The 15,938-nt window shown below is 42.2% G+C and overlaps 1 protein-coding gene across 8 annotated transcripts in view; it reads left to right on the plus strand.

Annotated features, from left to right (window-relative positions):
* LOC139749365 (uncharacterized) overlaps window positions 1-15,938 on the plus strand; it is a 492,874-nt gene that overhangs the window by 468,898 nt on the left and 8,038 nt on the right. For 6 of the 8 annotated variants that reach the window (XM_071663129.1, XM_071663130.1, XM_071663123.1 and 3 more), the window contains one exon: window positions 11,347-11,433. The exons of the other annotated variants lie outside the window; for them this stretch is intronic. In XM_071663129.1, coding sequence (XP_071519230.1) covers window positions 11,347-11,433 — 87 coding nt within the window. The remainder of the gene's footprint in view (window positions 1-11,346; window positions 11,434-15,938) is intronic. 8 annotated transcript variants of the gene reach the window in all.

Consider the following 15,938-nt stretch of genomic DNA (forward strand, 5'->3'; position numbering starts at 1 on the left):
TCACTCCATCTTTCCACCTCCAATTTGGTCTCCCTCTTCTCCTTGTTCCCTCCACCTCCGACACATATATCCTCTTGGTCAATCTTTCCTCACTCATTCTCTCCATGTGCCCAAACCATTTCAAAACACCCTCTTCTGCTCTCTCAACCACGCTCTTTTTATTTCCACACATCTCTCTTACCCTTACGTTACTCACTCGATCAAACCACCTCACACCACACATTGTCCTCAAACATCTCATTCCCAGCACATCCATCCTCCTGCGCACAACTCTATCCATAGCCCACGCCTCGCAACCATACAACATTGTTGGAACCACTATTCCTTCAAACATACCCATTTTTGCTTTCCGAGATAATGTTCTCGACTTCCACACATTCTTCAAGGCTCCCAGAATTTTCGCCCCCTCCCCCACCCTATGATCCACTTCTGCTTCCATGGTTCCATCCGCTGCCAGATCCACTCCCAGATATCTAAAACACTTTACTTCCTCCAGTTTTTCTCCATTCAAACTTACCTCCCAATTGACTTGACCCTCAACCCTACTGTACCTAATAACCTTGCTCTTATTCACATTTACTCTTAACTTTCTTCTTTCACACACTTTACCAAACTCAGTCACCATCTTCTGCAGTTTCTCACATGAATCAGCCACCAGCGCTGTATCATCAGCGAACAACAACTGACTCACTTCCCAAGCTCTCTCATCCACAACAGACTTCATACTTGCCCCTCTTTCCAAAACTCTTGCATTCACCTCCCTAACAACCCCATCCATAAACAAATTAAACAACCATGGAGACATCACACACCCCTGCCACAAACCTACATTCACTGAGAACCAATCACTTTCCTCTCTTCCTACACGTACACATGCCTTACATCCTCGATAAAAACTTTTCACTGCTTCTAACAATGTGCCTCCCACACCATATATTCTTAATACCTTCCACAGAGCATCTCTATCAACTCTATCATATGCCTTCTCCAGATCCATAAATGCTACATACAAATCCATTTGCTTTTCTAAGTATTTCTCACATACATTCTTCAAAGCAAACACCTGATCCACACATCCTCTACCACTTCTGAAACCACACTGCTCTTCCCCAATCTGATGCTCTGTACATGCCTTCACCCTCTCAATCAATACCCTCCCATATAATTTACCAGGAATACTCAACAAACTTATACCTCTGTAATTTGAGCACTCACTCTTATCCCCTTTGCCTTTGTACAATGGCACTATGCACGCATTCCGCCAATCCTCAGGCACCTCATCATGAGTCATACATACATTGAATAACCTTACCAACTAGTCAATAATACAGTCACCCCTTTTTTTAATAAATTCCACTGCAATACCATCCAAACCTGCTGCCTTGCCGGCTTTCATCTTCCGCAAAGCTTTTACTACCTCTTCTCTGTTTACCAAATCATTTTCCCTAACCCTCTCACTTTGCACACCACCTCGACCAAAACAACCAATATCTGCCACTCTATCATCAAACACATTCAACAAACCTTCAAAATACTCACTCCATCTCCTTCTCACATCACCACTACTTGTTATCACCTCCCCATTTGCCCCCTTCACTGAAGTTCCCATTTGCTCCCTTGTCTTACACACTTTATTTACCTCCTTCCAGAGCATCTTTTTATTCTCCCTAAAATTTAATGATACTCTCTCACCCCAACTCTCATTTGCCCTCTTTTTCACCTCTTGCACCTTTCTCTTGACCTCCTATCTCTTTCTTTCATACATCTCCCACTCAGTTGCATTTTTTCCCTGCAAAAATCGTCCAAATGCCTCTCTCTTCTCTTTCGCTAATAATCTTACCTCTTCATCCCACCATTCACTACCCTTTCTAATCAACCCCCTCCCACTCTTCTCATGCCACAAGCATCTTTTGCGCAATCCATCACTGATTCCCTAAATACATCCCATTCCTCCCCCACTCCCCTTACTTCCATTGTTCTCACCTTTTTCCATTCTGTACTCAGTCTCTCCTGGTACTTCCTCACACAAGTCTCCTTCCCAAGCTCACTTACTCTCACCACCCTCTTCACCCCAACATTCACTCTTCTTTTCTGAAAACCCATACAAATCTTCACCTTAACCTCCACAAGATAATGATCAGACATCCCTCCAGTTGCACCTCTCAGCACATTAACATCCAAAAGTCTCTCTTTCGCGCGCCTGTCAATTAACACGTAATCCAATAACGCTCTCTGGCCATCTCTCCTACTTACATACGTATACTTATGTGTATCTCGCTTTTTAAACCAGGTATTCCCAATCACCAGTCCTTTTTCAGCACATAAATCTACAAGCTCTTCACCATTTCCATTTACAACACTGAACACCCCATGTATACCAATTATTCCCTCAACTGCCACATTACTCACCTTTGCATTCAAATCACCCATCACTATAACCTGGTCTCGTTCATCAAAACCACTAACACACTCATTCAGCTGCTCCCAAAACACTTGCCTCTCATGATCTTTCTTCTCATGCCCAGGTGCATATGCACTGATAATCACCCATCTCTCTCCATCAACTTTCAGTTTTACTCATATTAATCGAGAATTTACAACTCCTGTTTCAGGAGTACTGCTACTCCTTCCCTTGCTCTTGTCCTCTCACTAACCCCTGACTTTACTCCCAAGATATTCCCAAACCACTCTTCCCCTTTACCTTTGAGCTTCGTTTCACTCAGAGCCAAAACATCCAGGTTCCTTTCCTCAAACATACTACCTATCTCCCCTTTTTTCACATCTTGGTTACATCCACACACATTTAGACACCCCAGTCTGAGCCTTCGAGGAGGATGAGTATATATATATATATATATATATATATATATATATATTATCCCTGGGGATAGGGGATTAAGAATACTTCCCACGTATTCCCTGCGTGTCGTAGAAGGCGACTAAAAGGGGAGGGAGCGGGGGGCTGGAAATCCTCCCCTCTCTTTTTTTTTAAATTTTCCAAAAGAAGGAACAGAGGGGGCCAGGTGAGGATATTCCAAAAAAGGCCCAGTCCTCTGTTCCTAACGCTACCTCGCTAACGCGGGAAATGGCGAATAGTTTAAAAGAAAGAAAGAAAAATATATATATATATATATATATATATATATATATATATATATATATATATATATATATATATATATATTATCCCTGGGGATAGGGGAGAAAGAATACTTCCCACGTATTCCCTGTGTGTCGTAGAAGGCGACTAAAAGGGAAGGGAGCGGGGGGCTGGAAATCCTCCCCTCTCATATTTTTTTTTTTTTTTTCCAAAAGAAGGAACAGAGAAGGGGGCCAGGGGAGGGTATTTCCTCAAAGGCCCAGTCCTCTGTTCTTAACGCTACCTCGCTATCGCGGGAAATGGCGAATAGTAGGAAAAAAAAAAAATATATATATATATATATATATATATATATATATATATATTATCCCTAGGGATGGGGAGAAAGAATGCTTCCCACGTATTCCCTGCATGTCGTAGAAGGCGACTAAAAGGGAAGGGAGCGGGGGACTGGAAATCCTCCCCTCTCGTTTTTTTTTTTTTTAATTTTCCAAAGGGAGGAACAGAGGAGGGGAAATGGCGAATAGTATGAAAAAAAAGATATATATATATATATATATATATATATATATATATATATATATATATATATATATATATATATATATATATTATCCCTGGGGATAGGGGAGAAAGAATACTTCCCACGTATTCCCTGCGTGTCGTAGAAGGCGACTAAAAGGGGAGGGAGCGGGGGGCTGGAAATCCTCCCCTCTTTTTTTTTTTTTTTTTTTCTTTTTTTTTTCCAAAAGAAGGAACAGAGAATTGGGCCAGGTGAGGGTATTCCCTCAAAGGCCCAGTCCTCTGTTCTTAACGCTACCTCGCTAATGCGGGAAATGGCGAATAGTTTGACAAAAAAAAAATATATATATATATTATCCCTGGGGATAGGGGATTAAGAATACTTCCCACGTATTCCCTGCGTGTCGTAGAAGGCGACTAAAAGGGGAGGGAGCGGGGGGCTGGAAATCCTCCCCTTTCGGGTTTTTTTTTATTTTTATTTTCCAAAAGAAGGAACAGAGAATTGGGCCAGGTGAGGGTATTCCCTCAAAGGCCCAGTCCTCTGTTCTTAACGCTACCTCGCTAATGCGGGAAATGGCAAATAGTTTGAAAGAAAGACTGTATTGTTGACTGGTTGGTAAGGTTATTTAATGTATGTATGACTCATGGTGAGGTGCCTGAGGATTGGCGGAATGCGTGCATAGTGCCATTGTACAAAGGCAAAGGGGATAAGAGTGAGTGCTCAAATTACAGAGGTATAAGTTTGTTGAGTATTCCTGGTAAATTATATGGGAGGGTATTGATTGAGAGGGTGAAGGCATGTACAGAGCATCAGATTGGGGAAGAGCAGTGCGGTTTCAGAAGTGGTAGAGGATGTGTGGATCAGGTGTTTGCTTTGAAGAATGTATGTGAGAAATACTTAGAAAAGCAAATGGATTTGTATGTAGCATTTATGGATCTGGAGAAGGCATATGATAGAGTTGATAGAGATGCTCTGTGGAAGGTATTAAGAATATATGGTGTGGGAGGCAAGTTGTTAGAAGCAGTGAAAAGTTTTTATCGAGGATGTAAGGCATGTGTACGTGTAGGAAGAGAGGAAAGTGATTGGTTCTCAGTGAATGTAGGTTTGCGGCAGGGGTGTGTGATGTCTCCATGGTTGTTTAATTTGTTTATGGATGGGGTTGTAAGGGAGGTAAATGCAAGAGTCCTGGAAAGAGGGGCAAGTATGAAGTCTGTTGGGGATGAGAGAGCTTGGGAAGTGAGTCAGTTGTTGTTCGCTGATGATACAGCGCTGGTGGCTGATTCATGTGAGAAACTGCAGAAGCTGGTGACTGAGTTTGGTAAAGTGTGTGGAAGAAGAAAGTTGAGAGTAAATGTGAATAAGAGCAAGGTTATTAGGTACAGTAGGGGTGAGGGTCAAGTCAATTGGGAGGTGAGTTTGAATGGAGAAAAACTGGAGGAAGTGAAGTGTTTTAGATATCTGGGAGTGGATCTGTCAGCGGATGGAACCATGGAAGCGGAAGTGGATCATAGGGTGGGGGAGGGGGCGAAAATTTTGGGAGCCTTGAAAAATGTGTGGAAGTCGAGAACATTATCTCGGAAAGCAAAAATGGGTATGTTTGAGGGAATAGTGGTTCCAACAATGTTGTATGGTTGCGAGGCGTGGGCTATGGATAGAGATGTGCGCAGGAGGATGGATGTGCTGGAAATGAGATGTTTGAGGACAATGTGTGGTGTGAGGTGGTTTGATCGAGTAAGTAACGTAAGGGTAAGAGAGATGTGTGGAAATAAAAAGAGCGTGGTTGAGAGAGCAGAAGAGGGTGTTTTGAAATGGTTTGGGCACATGGAGAGAATGAGTGAGGAGAGATTGACCAAGAGGATATATGTGTCGGAGGTGGAGGGAACGAGGAGAAGAGGGAGACCAAATTGGAGGTGGAAAGATGGAGTGAAAAAGATTTTGTGTGATCGGGGCCTGAACATGCAGGAGGGTGAAAGGAGGGCAAGGAATAGAGTGAATTGGAGTCATGTGGTATACAGGGGTTGACGTGCTGTCAGTGGATTGAATCAAGGCATGTGAAGCGTCTCGGGTAAACCATGGAAAGCTGTGTAGGTATGTATATTTGCGTGTGTGGACGTGTGTATGTACATGTGTATGGGGGGGGGGGTTGGGCCATTTCTTTCGTCTGTTTCCTTGCGCTACCTCGCAAACGCGGGAGACAGCGACAAAGTATAAAAAAAAAAAAAAAAAAAAAAAAAAAATATATATATATATATATATATATATATATATATATATATATATATATAAGGTGTTTTTCATAAATGTACTGGAAAAGTTGAGGTCCAGATAAATTTTTGGTCTGTCAAGGCTTTATTATGGCGGATGACCATCTACCTACCCTCATGTATCCAAGATATGGTTGTACTTTGTGTAATGAAGAAAATTGAGAAACATCATAAGCCAATATTCCTGTTTCATGATAAGAGAAGTGGACCAGGCAGTATGATACAGTGGTTAAATTGATGAAAACTACTATTGACATTTGTGTAAATAGATTATACATTTCCCTTTTCCATAGCCAGAGGTTGAACCATTATGTGACATTCATTTTTTTTCATTTCATTTCAAGCTAGAAGTTTCAGTTTTCTAAATTATTTCTTACATTTTTTCATATGTATATATATGTATATGTGTGTATGTGTGTATATGTGCGTATGTATGTGTATATGTATATATATGCATATATATGTATATTATCCCTGGGGATGGGGGTGAAAGAATACTTCCCACGCGTTCCTCGCGTGTCATAGAAGGTGACTAGAGGGGACGGGAGCCGGGGGCCAGAAATCCTCCCCTCCTTGTATTTTTTTAACTTTCTAAAATGGGAAACAGAAGAAGGAGTCACGCGGGGAGTGCTCATCCTCCTCGAAGGCTCAGACTGGGGTGTCTAAATGTGTGTGGATGTAACCAAGATGTGAAAAAAGGAGAGATAGGTAGTATGTTTGAGGAAAGGAACCTGAATGTTTTGGCTCTGAGTGAAACGAAGCTCAAGGGTAAAGGGGAAGAGTGGTTTGGGAATGTCTTGGGAGTAAAGTCAGGGGTTAGTGAGAGGACAAGAGCAAGGGAAGGAGTAGCAGTACTCCTGAAACAGGAGTTGTGGGAGTATGTGATAGAATGAAAGAAAGTAAATTCTCGATTAATATGGGTAAAACTGAAAGTTGATGGAGAGAGATGGGTGATTATTGGTGCATATGCACCTGGGCATGAGAAGAAAGATCATGAGAGGCAAGTGTTTTGGGAGCAGCTGAATGAGTGTGTTAGTGGTTTTGATGCACGAGACCGGGTTATAGTGATGGGTGATTTGAATGCAAAGGTGAGTAATGTGGCAGTTGAGGGAATAATTGGTATACATGGGGTGTTCAGTGTTGTAAATGGAAATGGTGAAGAGCTTGTAGATTTATGTGCTGAAAAAGTACTGGTGATTGGGAATACCTGGTTTAAAAAGCGAGATATACATAAGTATACGTATGTAAGTAGGAGAGATGGCCAGAGAGCGTTATTGGATTACGTGTTAATTGACAGGCGCGCAAAAGAGAGACTTTTGGATGTTGATGTGCTGAGAGGTGCAACTGGAGGGATGTCTGATCATTTTCTTGTGGAGGCTAAGGTGAAGATTTGTATGGGTTTTCAGAAAAGAAGAGTGAATGTTGGGGTGAAGAGGGTGGTGAGAGTAAGTGAGCTTGGGAAGGAGACTTGTGTGAGGAAGTACCAGGAGAGACTGAGTACAGAATGGAAAAAGGTGAGAACAATGGAAGTAAGGGGAGTGGGGGAGGAATGGGATGTATTTAGGGAATCAGTGATGGATTGCGCAAAAGATGCTTGTGGCATGAGAAGAGTGAGAGGTGGGTTGATTAGAAAGGGTAGTGAGTGGTGGGATGAAGAAGTAAGATTATTAGTGAAAGAGAAGAGAGAGGCATTTGGACGATTTTTGCAGGGAAAAAATGCAATTGAGTGGGAGATGTATAAAAGAAAGAGACAGGAGGTCAAGAGAAAGGTGCAAGAGGTGAAAAAGAGGGCAAATGAGAGTTGGGGTGAGAGAGTATCATTAAATTTTAGGGAGAATAAAAAGATGTTCTGGAAGGAGGTAAATAAATTCTGCAAGACAAGGGAGCAAATGGGAACTTCAGTGAAGGGGGCAAATGGGGAGGTGATAACAAGTAGTGGTGATGTGAGAAGGAGATGGAGTGAGTATTTTGAAGGTTTGTTGAATGTGTTTGATGATAGAGTGGCAGATATAGGGTGTTTTGGTCGAGGTGGTGTGCAAAGTGAGAGGGTCAGGGAAAATGATTTGGTAAACAGAGAAGAGGTAGTAAAAGCTTTGCGGAAGATGAAAGCCGGCAAGGCAGCAGGTTTAGATGGTATTGCAGTGGAATTTATTAAAAAAGGGGGTGACTGTATTATTGACTTGTTGGTAAGATTATTTAATGTATGTATGACTCATGGTGAGGTGCCTGAGGATTGGCGGAATGCGTGCATAGTGCCATTGTACAAAGGCAAAGGGGATAAGAGTGAGTGCTCAAATTTCAGAGGTATAAGTTTGTTGAGTATTCCTGGTGAATTATATGGGAGGGTATTGATTGAGAGGGTGAAGGCATGTACAGAGCATCAGATTGGGGAAGAGCATTGTGGTTTCAGAAGTGGCAGAGGATGTGTGGATCAGGTGTTTGCTTTGAAGAATGTATGTGAGAAATACTTAGAAAAGCAAATGGATTTGTATGTAGCATTTATGGATCTGGAGAAGGCATATGATAGAGCTGATAGAGATGCTCTGTGGAAGGCATTAAGAATATATGGTGTGGGAGGCAAGTTGTTAAAAGCAGTGAAAAGTTTTTATCGAGGATGCAAGGCATGTGTACGAGTAGGAAGAGAGGAAAGTGATTGGTTCTCAGTGAATGTAGGTTTGCGGCAGGGGTGTGTGATGTCTCCATGGTTGTTTAATTTGTTTATGGATGGGGTTGTTAGGGAGGTGAATGCAAGAGTTTTGGAAAGAGGGGCAAGTATGAAGTCTGTTGTGGATGAGAGAGCTTGGGAAGTGAGTCAGTTGTTATTCGCTGATGATACAGCGCTGGTGGCTGATTCATGTGAGAAACTGCAGAAGCTGGTGACTGAGTTTGGTAAAGTGTGTGAAAGAAGAAAGTTAAGAGTAAATGTGAATAAGAGCAAGGTTATTAGGTACAGTAGGGTTGAGGGTCAAGTCAATTGGGAGGTAAGTTTGAATGGAGAAAAACTGGAGGAAGTAAAGTGTTTTAGATATCTGGGAGTAGATCTGGCAGCGGATGGAACCATGGAAGCGGAAGTGGATCATAGGGTGGGGGAGGGGGGCGAAAATCCTGGGAGCCTTGAAGAATGTGTGGAAGTCGAGAACATTATCTCGGAAAGCAAAAATGGGTATGTTTGAAGGAATAGTGGTTCCAACAATGTTGTATGGTTGCGAGGCGTGGGCTATGGATAGAGTTGTGCGCAGGAGGGTGGATGTGCTGGAAATGAGATGTTTGAGGACAATGTGTGGTGTGAGGTGGTTTGATCGAGTAAGTAACATAAGGGTAAGAGAGATGTGTGGAAATAAAAAGAGCGTGGTTGAGAGAGCAGAAGAGGGTGTTTTGAAATGGTTTGGGCACATGGAGAGAATGAGTGAGGAAAGATTGACCAAGAGGATATATATGTCGGAGGTGGAGGGAACGAGGAGAAGTGGGAGACCAAATTGGAGGTGGAAAGATGGAGTGAAAAAGATTTTGTGTGATTGGGACCTGAACATGCAGGAGGGCGAAAGGAGGGCAAGGAATAGAGTGAATTGGATCGATGTGGTATACCGGGGTTGACGTGCTGTCAATGGATTGAATCAGGGCATGTGAAGCGTCTGGGGTAAACCATAGAAAGCTGTGTAGGTATGTATATTTGCGTGTGTGGACGTGTATGTATATACATGTGTATTGGGGTGGGTTGGGCCATTTCTTTCGTCTGTTTCCTTGCGCTACCTCGCAAACGCGGGAGACAGCGACAAAAAAAAAAAATATATATATATATATATATATTTTTTTTTTTTTTTTTTTCATACTATCCGCCATTTCCCGCGACAGTGAGGTAGCGTTAAGAACAGAGGACTGGGCCTTTGAGGAAATATCCTCACCTGGCCCTCTTCTCTGTTCCTTCTTTTGGAAAAAAAAAAAAAAAAAAAAAAAAAAAATACTTCCCACGTATTCCCTGCATGTCGTAGAAGGCGACTAAAAGGGAAGGGAGCGGGGGGCTGGAAATCCTCCCCTCTCTTTTTTTTTTTTTTTTTTTTTATATATATATATATATATATATATATATATATATATATAGTGTTGATGGGAAGGCCTTGATTAGGGCCTCAGCTGCCTGTGCCATCTCAGCTAACATAGATAAAAGATTATTCTCCAGGCATTCCAGATAACAGAGGTTTTGCTGTATATAGATGATTGGTCAGTTTCATGGTCATCTTCCATGCCAGAGTCTCATTGGCTTCACCTTTAAAACACTTAAGCTCTACTTAGGAGTTCCCCAGGGAGCAGGTCTTTCTCCAGTCCTCTCCGATTTCATCCTACATGACCTCCCATACCTTAGGCTGAACCTCATCATAAAGGTGTTTTATCATACAAATGACCTCACAGTCACATCACAACACCATGACACCTAAGTGGCAACAGCAAGCATGTAACACTACATTACACAGTCGAAACAGTGGCCCTGTGTATCATTACAGAATTCTTTACTCGCTCATTTAACGCCAGCTTACCCCTTCAGTCCCTTTGAATGGAAAGTCACCAGCCCAAAAAAAAAACTAGGCATCTCATATGACATACATATAACATTCACCACAACATCAGTGACACAAAAACTAAATCCTACATATACTGACTGGCACCAGATTTGGACAAGAAAAAGAATCCTGCCACATCTACAAACAATTCATCCACTCCAATTTGAAATACGCCTCGCCTGCTTGGTCTTTGACACTCTCAAAAGCAATTATAACAAAGCCTCAGACCTCACAGAATAGGTATTACTGGCTGCCTCGCAACCACAAAGACTCAACACCTACACAGTGGAACAAAGATCCTATTAATGCAGTCCCACTTCAACAAGCTCAGCTTCCAGTTCAACGCAACAGCACTAGACTCCTCCGCCCCTAACAACTTTGTCGCTAGTCACCAACCCCCAAGTAGAAAGAAAAGCTTACCCCTGCCTCACCCTTTAGTGGCCTCTTCATACAGTTCCCTCCATCTCCAGCAAAGATGACGCTTACAAAACTGAATAACCTGACAAACACGAGACAACTTACCTCCCAGTGCAGTCTTAAACTCCAACTCATCAGACATACACACATCAGAAACCACACCTCCCAGATAGAAACGAATCACACTTTACCATCTGTTTTCTGGACATAGCCCATCTCTACAATGCTACAAACACCATTTCATCATATCCTGAGACTCTTTCATACCCCTCTTGCATCTATCATACACTTTTATTCAATTGCCCTGCACTTGCTGCATATAGAAATTGTCCCTAATCTATCACCAGAGTCCCATATTAGGAGGATAGTAATGAGACAAAATATTTGCAGGGAAATATCAGGATAGTTTTCATATATGTAGATGAGAAATTTTTTAGCTAGCTGTTCATATCTTGCATAAGGCCAAAACTAGAATATGCTTCTCAGGTTTGGTCATTGCACCTAAAGAAGCACAAAGAGCTCATAGAGAAGATCAAGAGGAGGGCAACAAAGATGGTACCAGAATCATGAGAGGTGAGTTACAGGGAAAGGCTGGAGGCTTAACATTTTCCAACTTTGGAAGAGAGGAGAGTAAGGGGTGACCTCATACCAGCCTTTAAGTTTTTAAAAGAGATTGATGATGTGGACAGTGAACAATTTTTGAAGAGATGTAGGGATATAGCAATCAGAGGACATAACTTGAAGTTACACAAGAATTTTTTTTAAAATGTATGTAAACACACTTTTATAGTATGAGAGTAATGGATGAATGGAACAGAATGACTGATGACATGGTTAATTCAGACAGCATATATGAATTTAAGAGGTTGTGGCACAGTTGAGAATGATCAGGAAATGGGGCCCCATGAGCGTAAAATTTCCTCATGTACTGTATATCTAGTTAATTACATCACAACTCTTTATGAGCTATGGTCCTGACCAATGGATGTGGCCAATTCATGAGTGCTACAGGAGCCTTCTAAACACAGAAGGGACTCCTGGTGAAAGAAGTGAGAATTTATTTCTCTATTTGTTTATATGTTATTTATGTATACAGATAACCCCCGACTTATAATTGTTAAACTTATGATTGGTTTCTCGGGATATAACCCCATCATAAGTCAAGGACTGTATTTTTATTGATATACTTTAATATACTTTGTCGCTGTCTCCTGCGTTAGTGAGGTAGCGCAAGGAAACAGACGAAAGAATGGCCCAACCCACCCACATACACATGTATATACATACACGTCCACACACACACATATACATACCTATACATCTCAATGTACACATATATATACACACACAGACACATACATATATACACCTGTACATAATTCACACCGTCTGCACTTATTCGTTCCCTTCACCATCCCGCCATACATAAAATGACAACCCCCTCCCCCGCATGTGCACGAGATAGTGCTAGGAAAAGACAACAAAGGCCACATTCGTTCACATTCAGTCTCTGGCTGTCATGTATAATGCACCGAAACCACAGCTTCCTTTCCACATCCAGGCCCCACAAAGCTTTCCATGGTTTACCCCAAACACTTCACGTGCCCTGGTTCAATCCATTGCCAACACGTCGACCCCGATATACCACATCGTTCCAATTCACTATTTCTTGCACACCTTTCACCCTCCTGCATGTTCAGGCCCCGATGACTCAAAATCTTTTTCACTCCATCTTTCCACCTCCAATTTGGTCTCCCACTTCTCCTCGTTCCCTCCACCTCTGACACATACATCCTCTTGGTCAATCTTTCCTCACTCATTCTGTCCATGTGACCAAACCATTTCAAAGCACACTCTTCTACTCTCTCAACCACCCTCTTTTTATTACCACACATCTCTCTTATCCTTTCATTACTTACTCGATTAAACCACCTCACACCACATATTGTCCTCAGACATCTCTTTCCAGTGCACCCACCCTCCTCCACACAATTCTATCTGTAGCCCATGCCTTGCAACCATATAACATTGTTGGAACCACTATTCCTTCAAACATACCCATTTTTGCTTTCCGAGATAACGTTCTTGACTTCCACACATTTTTCAATGCTCCCAGAACTTTCGCCCCCTCCCCACCCTATGACTCACTTCTGCTTCCATGGTACCATCCACTGCCAAAGCCACTCCCAGATATCTAAAACACTTCACTTCCTCCAGTTTTTCTCCATTCAAACTTACTTCCCAATTGACTTGTCCCTCAACCCTACTGTACCTAATATCCTTGCTCTTATTCACATTTACTCTCAGCTTTCTTCTTTCACACACTTTACCAAACTCAGTCACCAGCTTCTGCAGCTTCACACCCAAATCAGCCACCAGCGCTGTATCATCAGCGAACAACAACTGACTCACTTCCCAATCTCTCTCATCCACAACAGACTGCATATTTGCCCCTCTTTCCAAAACTCTTGCATTCACCTCCCTAACAACCCCATCCATAAACAAATTAAACAACCATGGAGACATCACACACCCCTGTCGCAAACCAACTTTCACTGAGAACCAATCACTTTCCTCTCTTCCTACACGTATACTTGCCTTCCATCCTTGATAAAAACTTTTCACTGCTTCTAACACCTTGCCTCCCACACCATATATTCTTAATACCTTCCACAGAGCATCTCTATAAACTCTATCATATGCTTTCTCCAGATCCATGAATGCTACATACAAATCCCATTTGCTTTTCTAAGTATTTCTCACATACATTCTTCAAAGCAAACACCTGATCCACACATCCTCTACCACTTCTGAAACCACACTACTCTTCCCCAATCTGATGCTCTGTACATGCCTTCACCCTCTCAATCAATACCCTCCCATATAATTTCCCAGGAATACTCAACAAACTTTTATCTTTGTAATTTGAGCACTCACCTTTATCCCCTTTGCCTTTGTACAATGGCACTATGCAAGCATTCTGCCAATCCTCAGGCACCTCACCATGAGTCATACATACATTAAATAACCTTACCAACCAGTCAACAACACAGTCATCCCCTTTTTTGATAATTTCCACTGCAATACCATCCAAACCCGCTGCCTTGCCGGCTTTCATCTTCCGTATAGCTTTTACTACCTCTTTTCTGTTTACCAAATCATTATCCCTAACCCTCTCACTTTGCACACCACCTCAACCAAAATACCCTATATCTGCAGCTCTATCATCAAACACATTCAACAAACCTTCAAAATACTCCATCTCCTTCTCGCATCACCACTACTTGTTACCACCTCCCCATTACCTCCCTTCACTGATGTTCCCATTTGTTCCCTTGTCTTATGCACTTTATTTACCTCCTTCCAAAACATCTTTTTACTCTCCCTAAAATTTAATGATACTCTCCCACTCCAACTCTCATTTGCCCTCTTTTTCACCTCTTGCACCTTTCTCATGACCTCCTGCCTCTTTCTTTTATACATCTCGCAGTCATTTGCTTTATTTCTCTGCAAAAATCCTCCAAATGCCTCTCTCTTCTCTTTCACTAATGATATTACTTCTTCATCTCACCACTCACTACCCTTTCTAATCTGCCCACCTCCCACACTTCTCATGCTACAAGCATCTTTTGCGCAAGCTATCACTGCTTCCCTAAATACATCCCATTACTCCCCCACTACTGTTACATCCTTTGTTCTTACCTTTTTCCATTCTGTACTTAGTCTCTCCTGATACTTCCTCACACAAGTCTCCTTCCCAAGCTCACTTACTCTCACCACTTTCTTCACCCCAACATTCTCTCTTCTTTTCTGAAAACCTCAACAAGTCTTCACCTTCGCCTCCACAAGATAATGATCAGACATCCCATCCTCACCTTCACCTCCACAAGATAATGATCAGACATCCCTCCAGTTCCTCCTCTCAGCACATTAACATCCAAAAGTCTCTCTTTCGCGCACCTATCAATTAACATGTAATCCAATAATGCTCTCTGGCCATCTCTCCTACTTACATACGTATACTTATGTATATCTCTCTTTTTAAACCAGGTATTCCCAAATCACCAGTCCTTTTTCAGCACATAAATCTACAAGCTCTTCACCATTTCCATTTACAACAATGAACACACCATGTACACCAATTATTCCCTCAACTTCCACATTACTCACCTTTGCATTCATACTACCCATCACTATAACCCGGTCTTGTGCATCAAAACTACTAACACACTCACTTAGCTGCTCCCAAAACACTTGCCTCTCATGATCTTTCTTCTCATGCCTAGGTGCATATGCACCAATAATCACCCATCTCTCTCCATCCACTTTCAGTTTTACCCATATCAATCTAGAGTTTGCTTTCTTACACTCTATTACATACTCCCACCACTCCTGCTTCAGGAGTAATGCTACTCCTTCCCTTGCTCTTGTTCTCACACCAACCCCTGACTTTACTCCCAAGACATTCCCAATTATTCCCTCAACTTCCACATTACTCACCTTTGCATTTATACTACCCATCACTATAACCCGGTCTTGTGCATCAAAACTACTAACACACTCACTTAGCTGCTCCCAAAACACTTGCCTCTCATGATCTTTCTTCTCATGCCTAGGTGCATATGCACCAATAATCACCCATCTCTCTCCATCCACTTTCAGTTTTACCCATATCAATCTAGAGTTTGCTTTCTTACACTCTATTACATACTCCCACCACTCCTGCTTCAGGAGTAATGCTACTCCTTCCTTTGCTCTTGTTCTCACACCAACCCCTGACTTTACTCCCAAGACATTCCCAAACCACTCTTCACCTTTACCCTTGAGCTTTGTTTCACTCTGAGCCAAAACATCCAGGTTCCTTTCCTCAAACATACTACCTATCTCTCCTTTTTTCTCATCATGGTTACATCCACACACATTTAGACACCCAAATCTGAGCCTTCAAGGAGAATGAGCACTCCCTGCGTGACTTCTTCTTCTGTTTCCCCTTTTAAAAAGTTGAAATACAAGGAGGGGAGGGTTTCTAGGCCCCCGCTCCTGTCCCCTTTAGTCGCCTTCTACGACACGTGAGGAAT

The sequence above is a fragment of the Panulirus ornatus genome, chromosome 7, assembly GCF_036320965.1.
Source record: "Panulirus ornatus isolate Po-2019 chromosome 7, ASM3632096v1, whole genome shotgun sequence".
Classification (NCBI taxonomy): domain Eukaryota; kingdom Metazoa; phylum Arthropoda; class Malacostraca; order Decapoda; family Palinuridae; genus Panulirus; species Panulirus ornatus.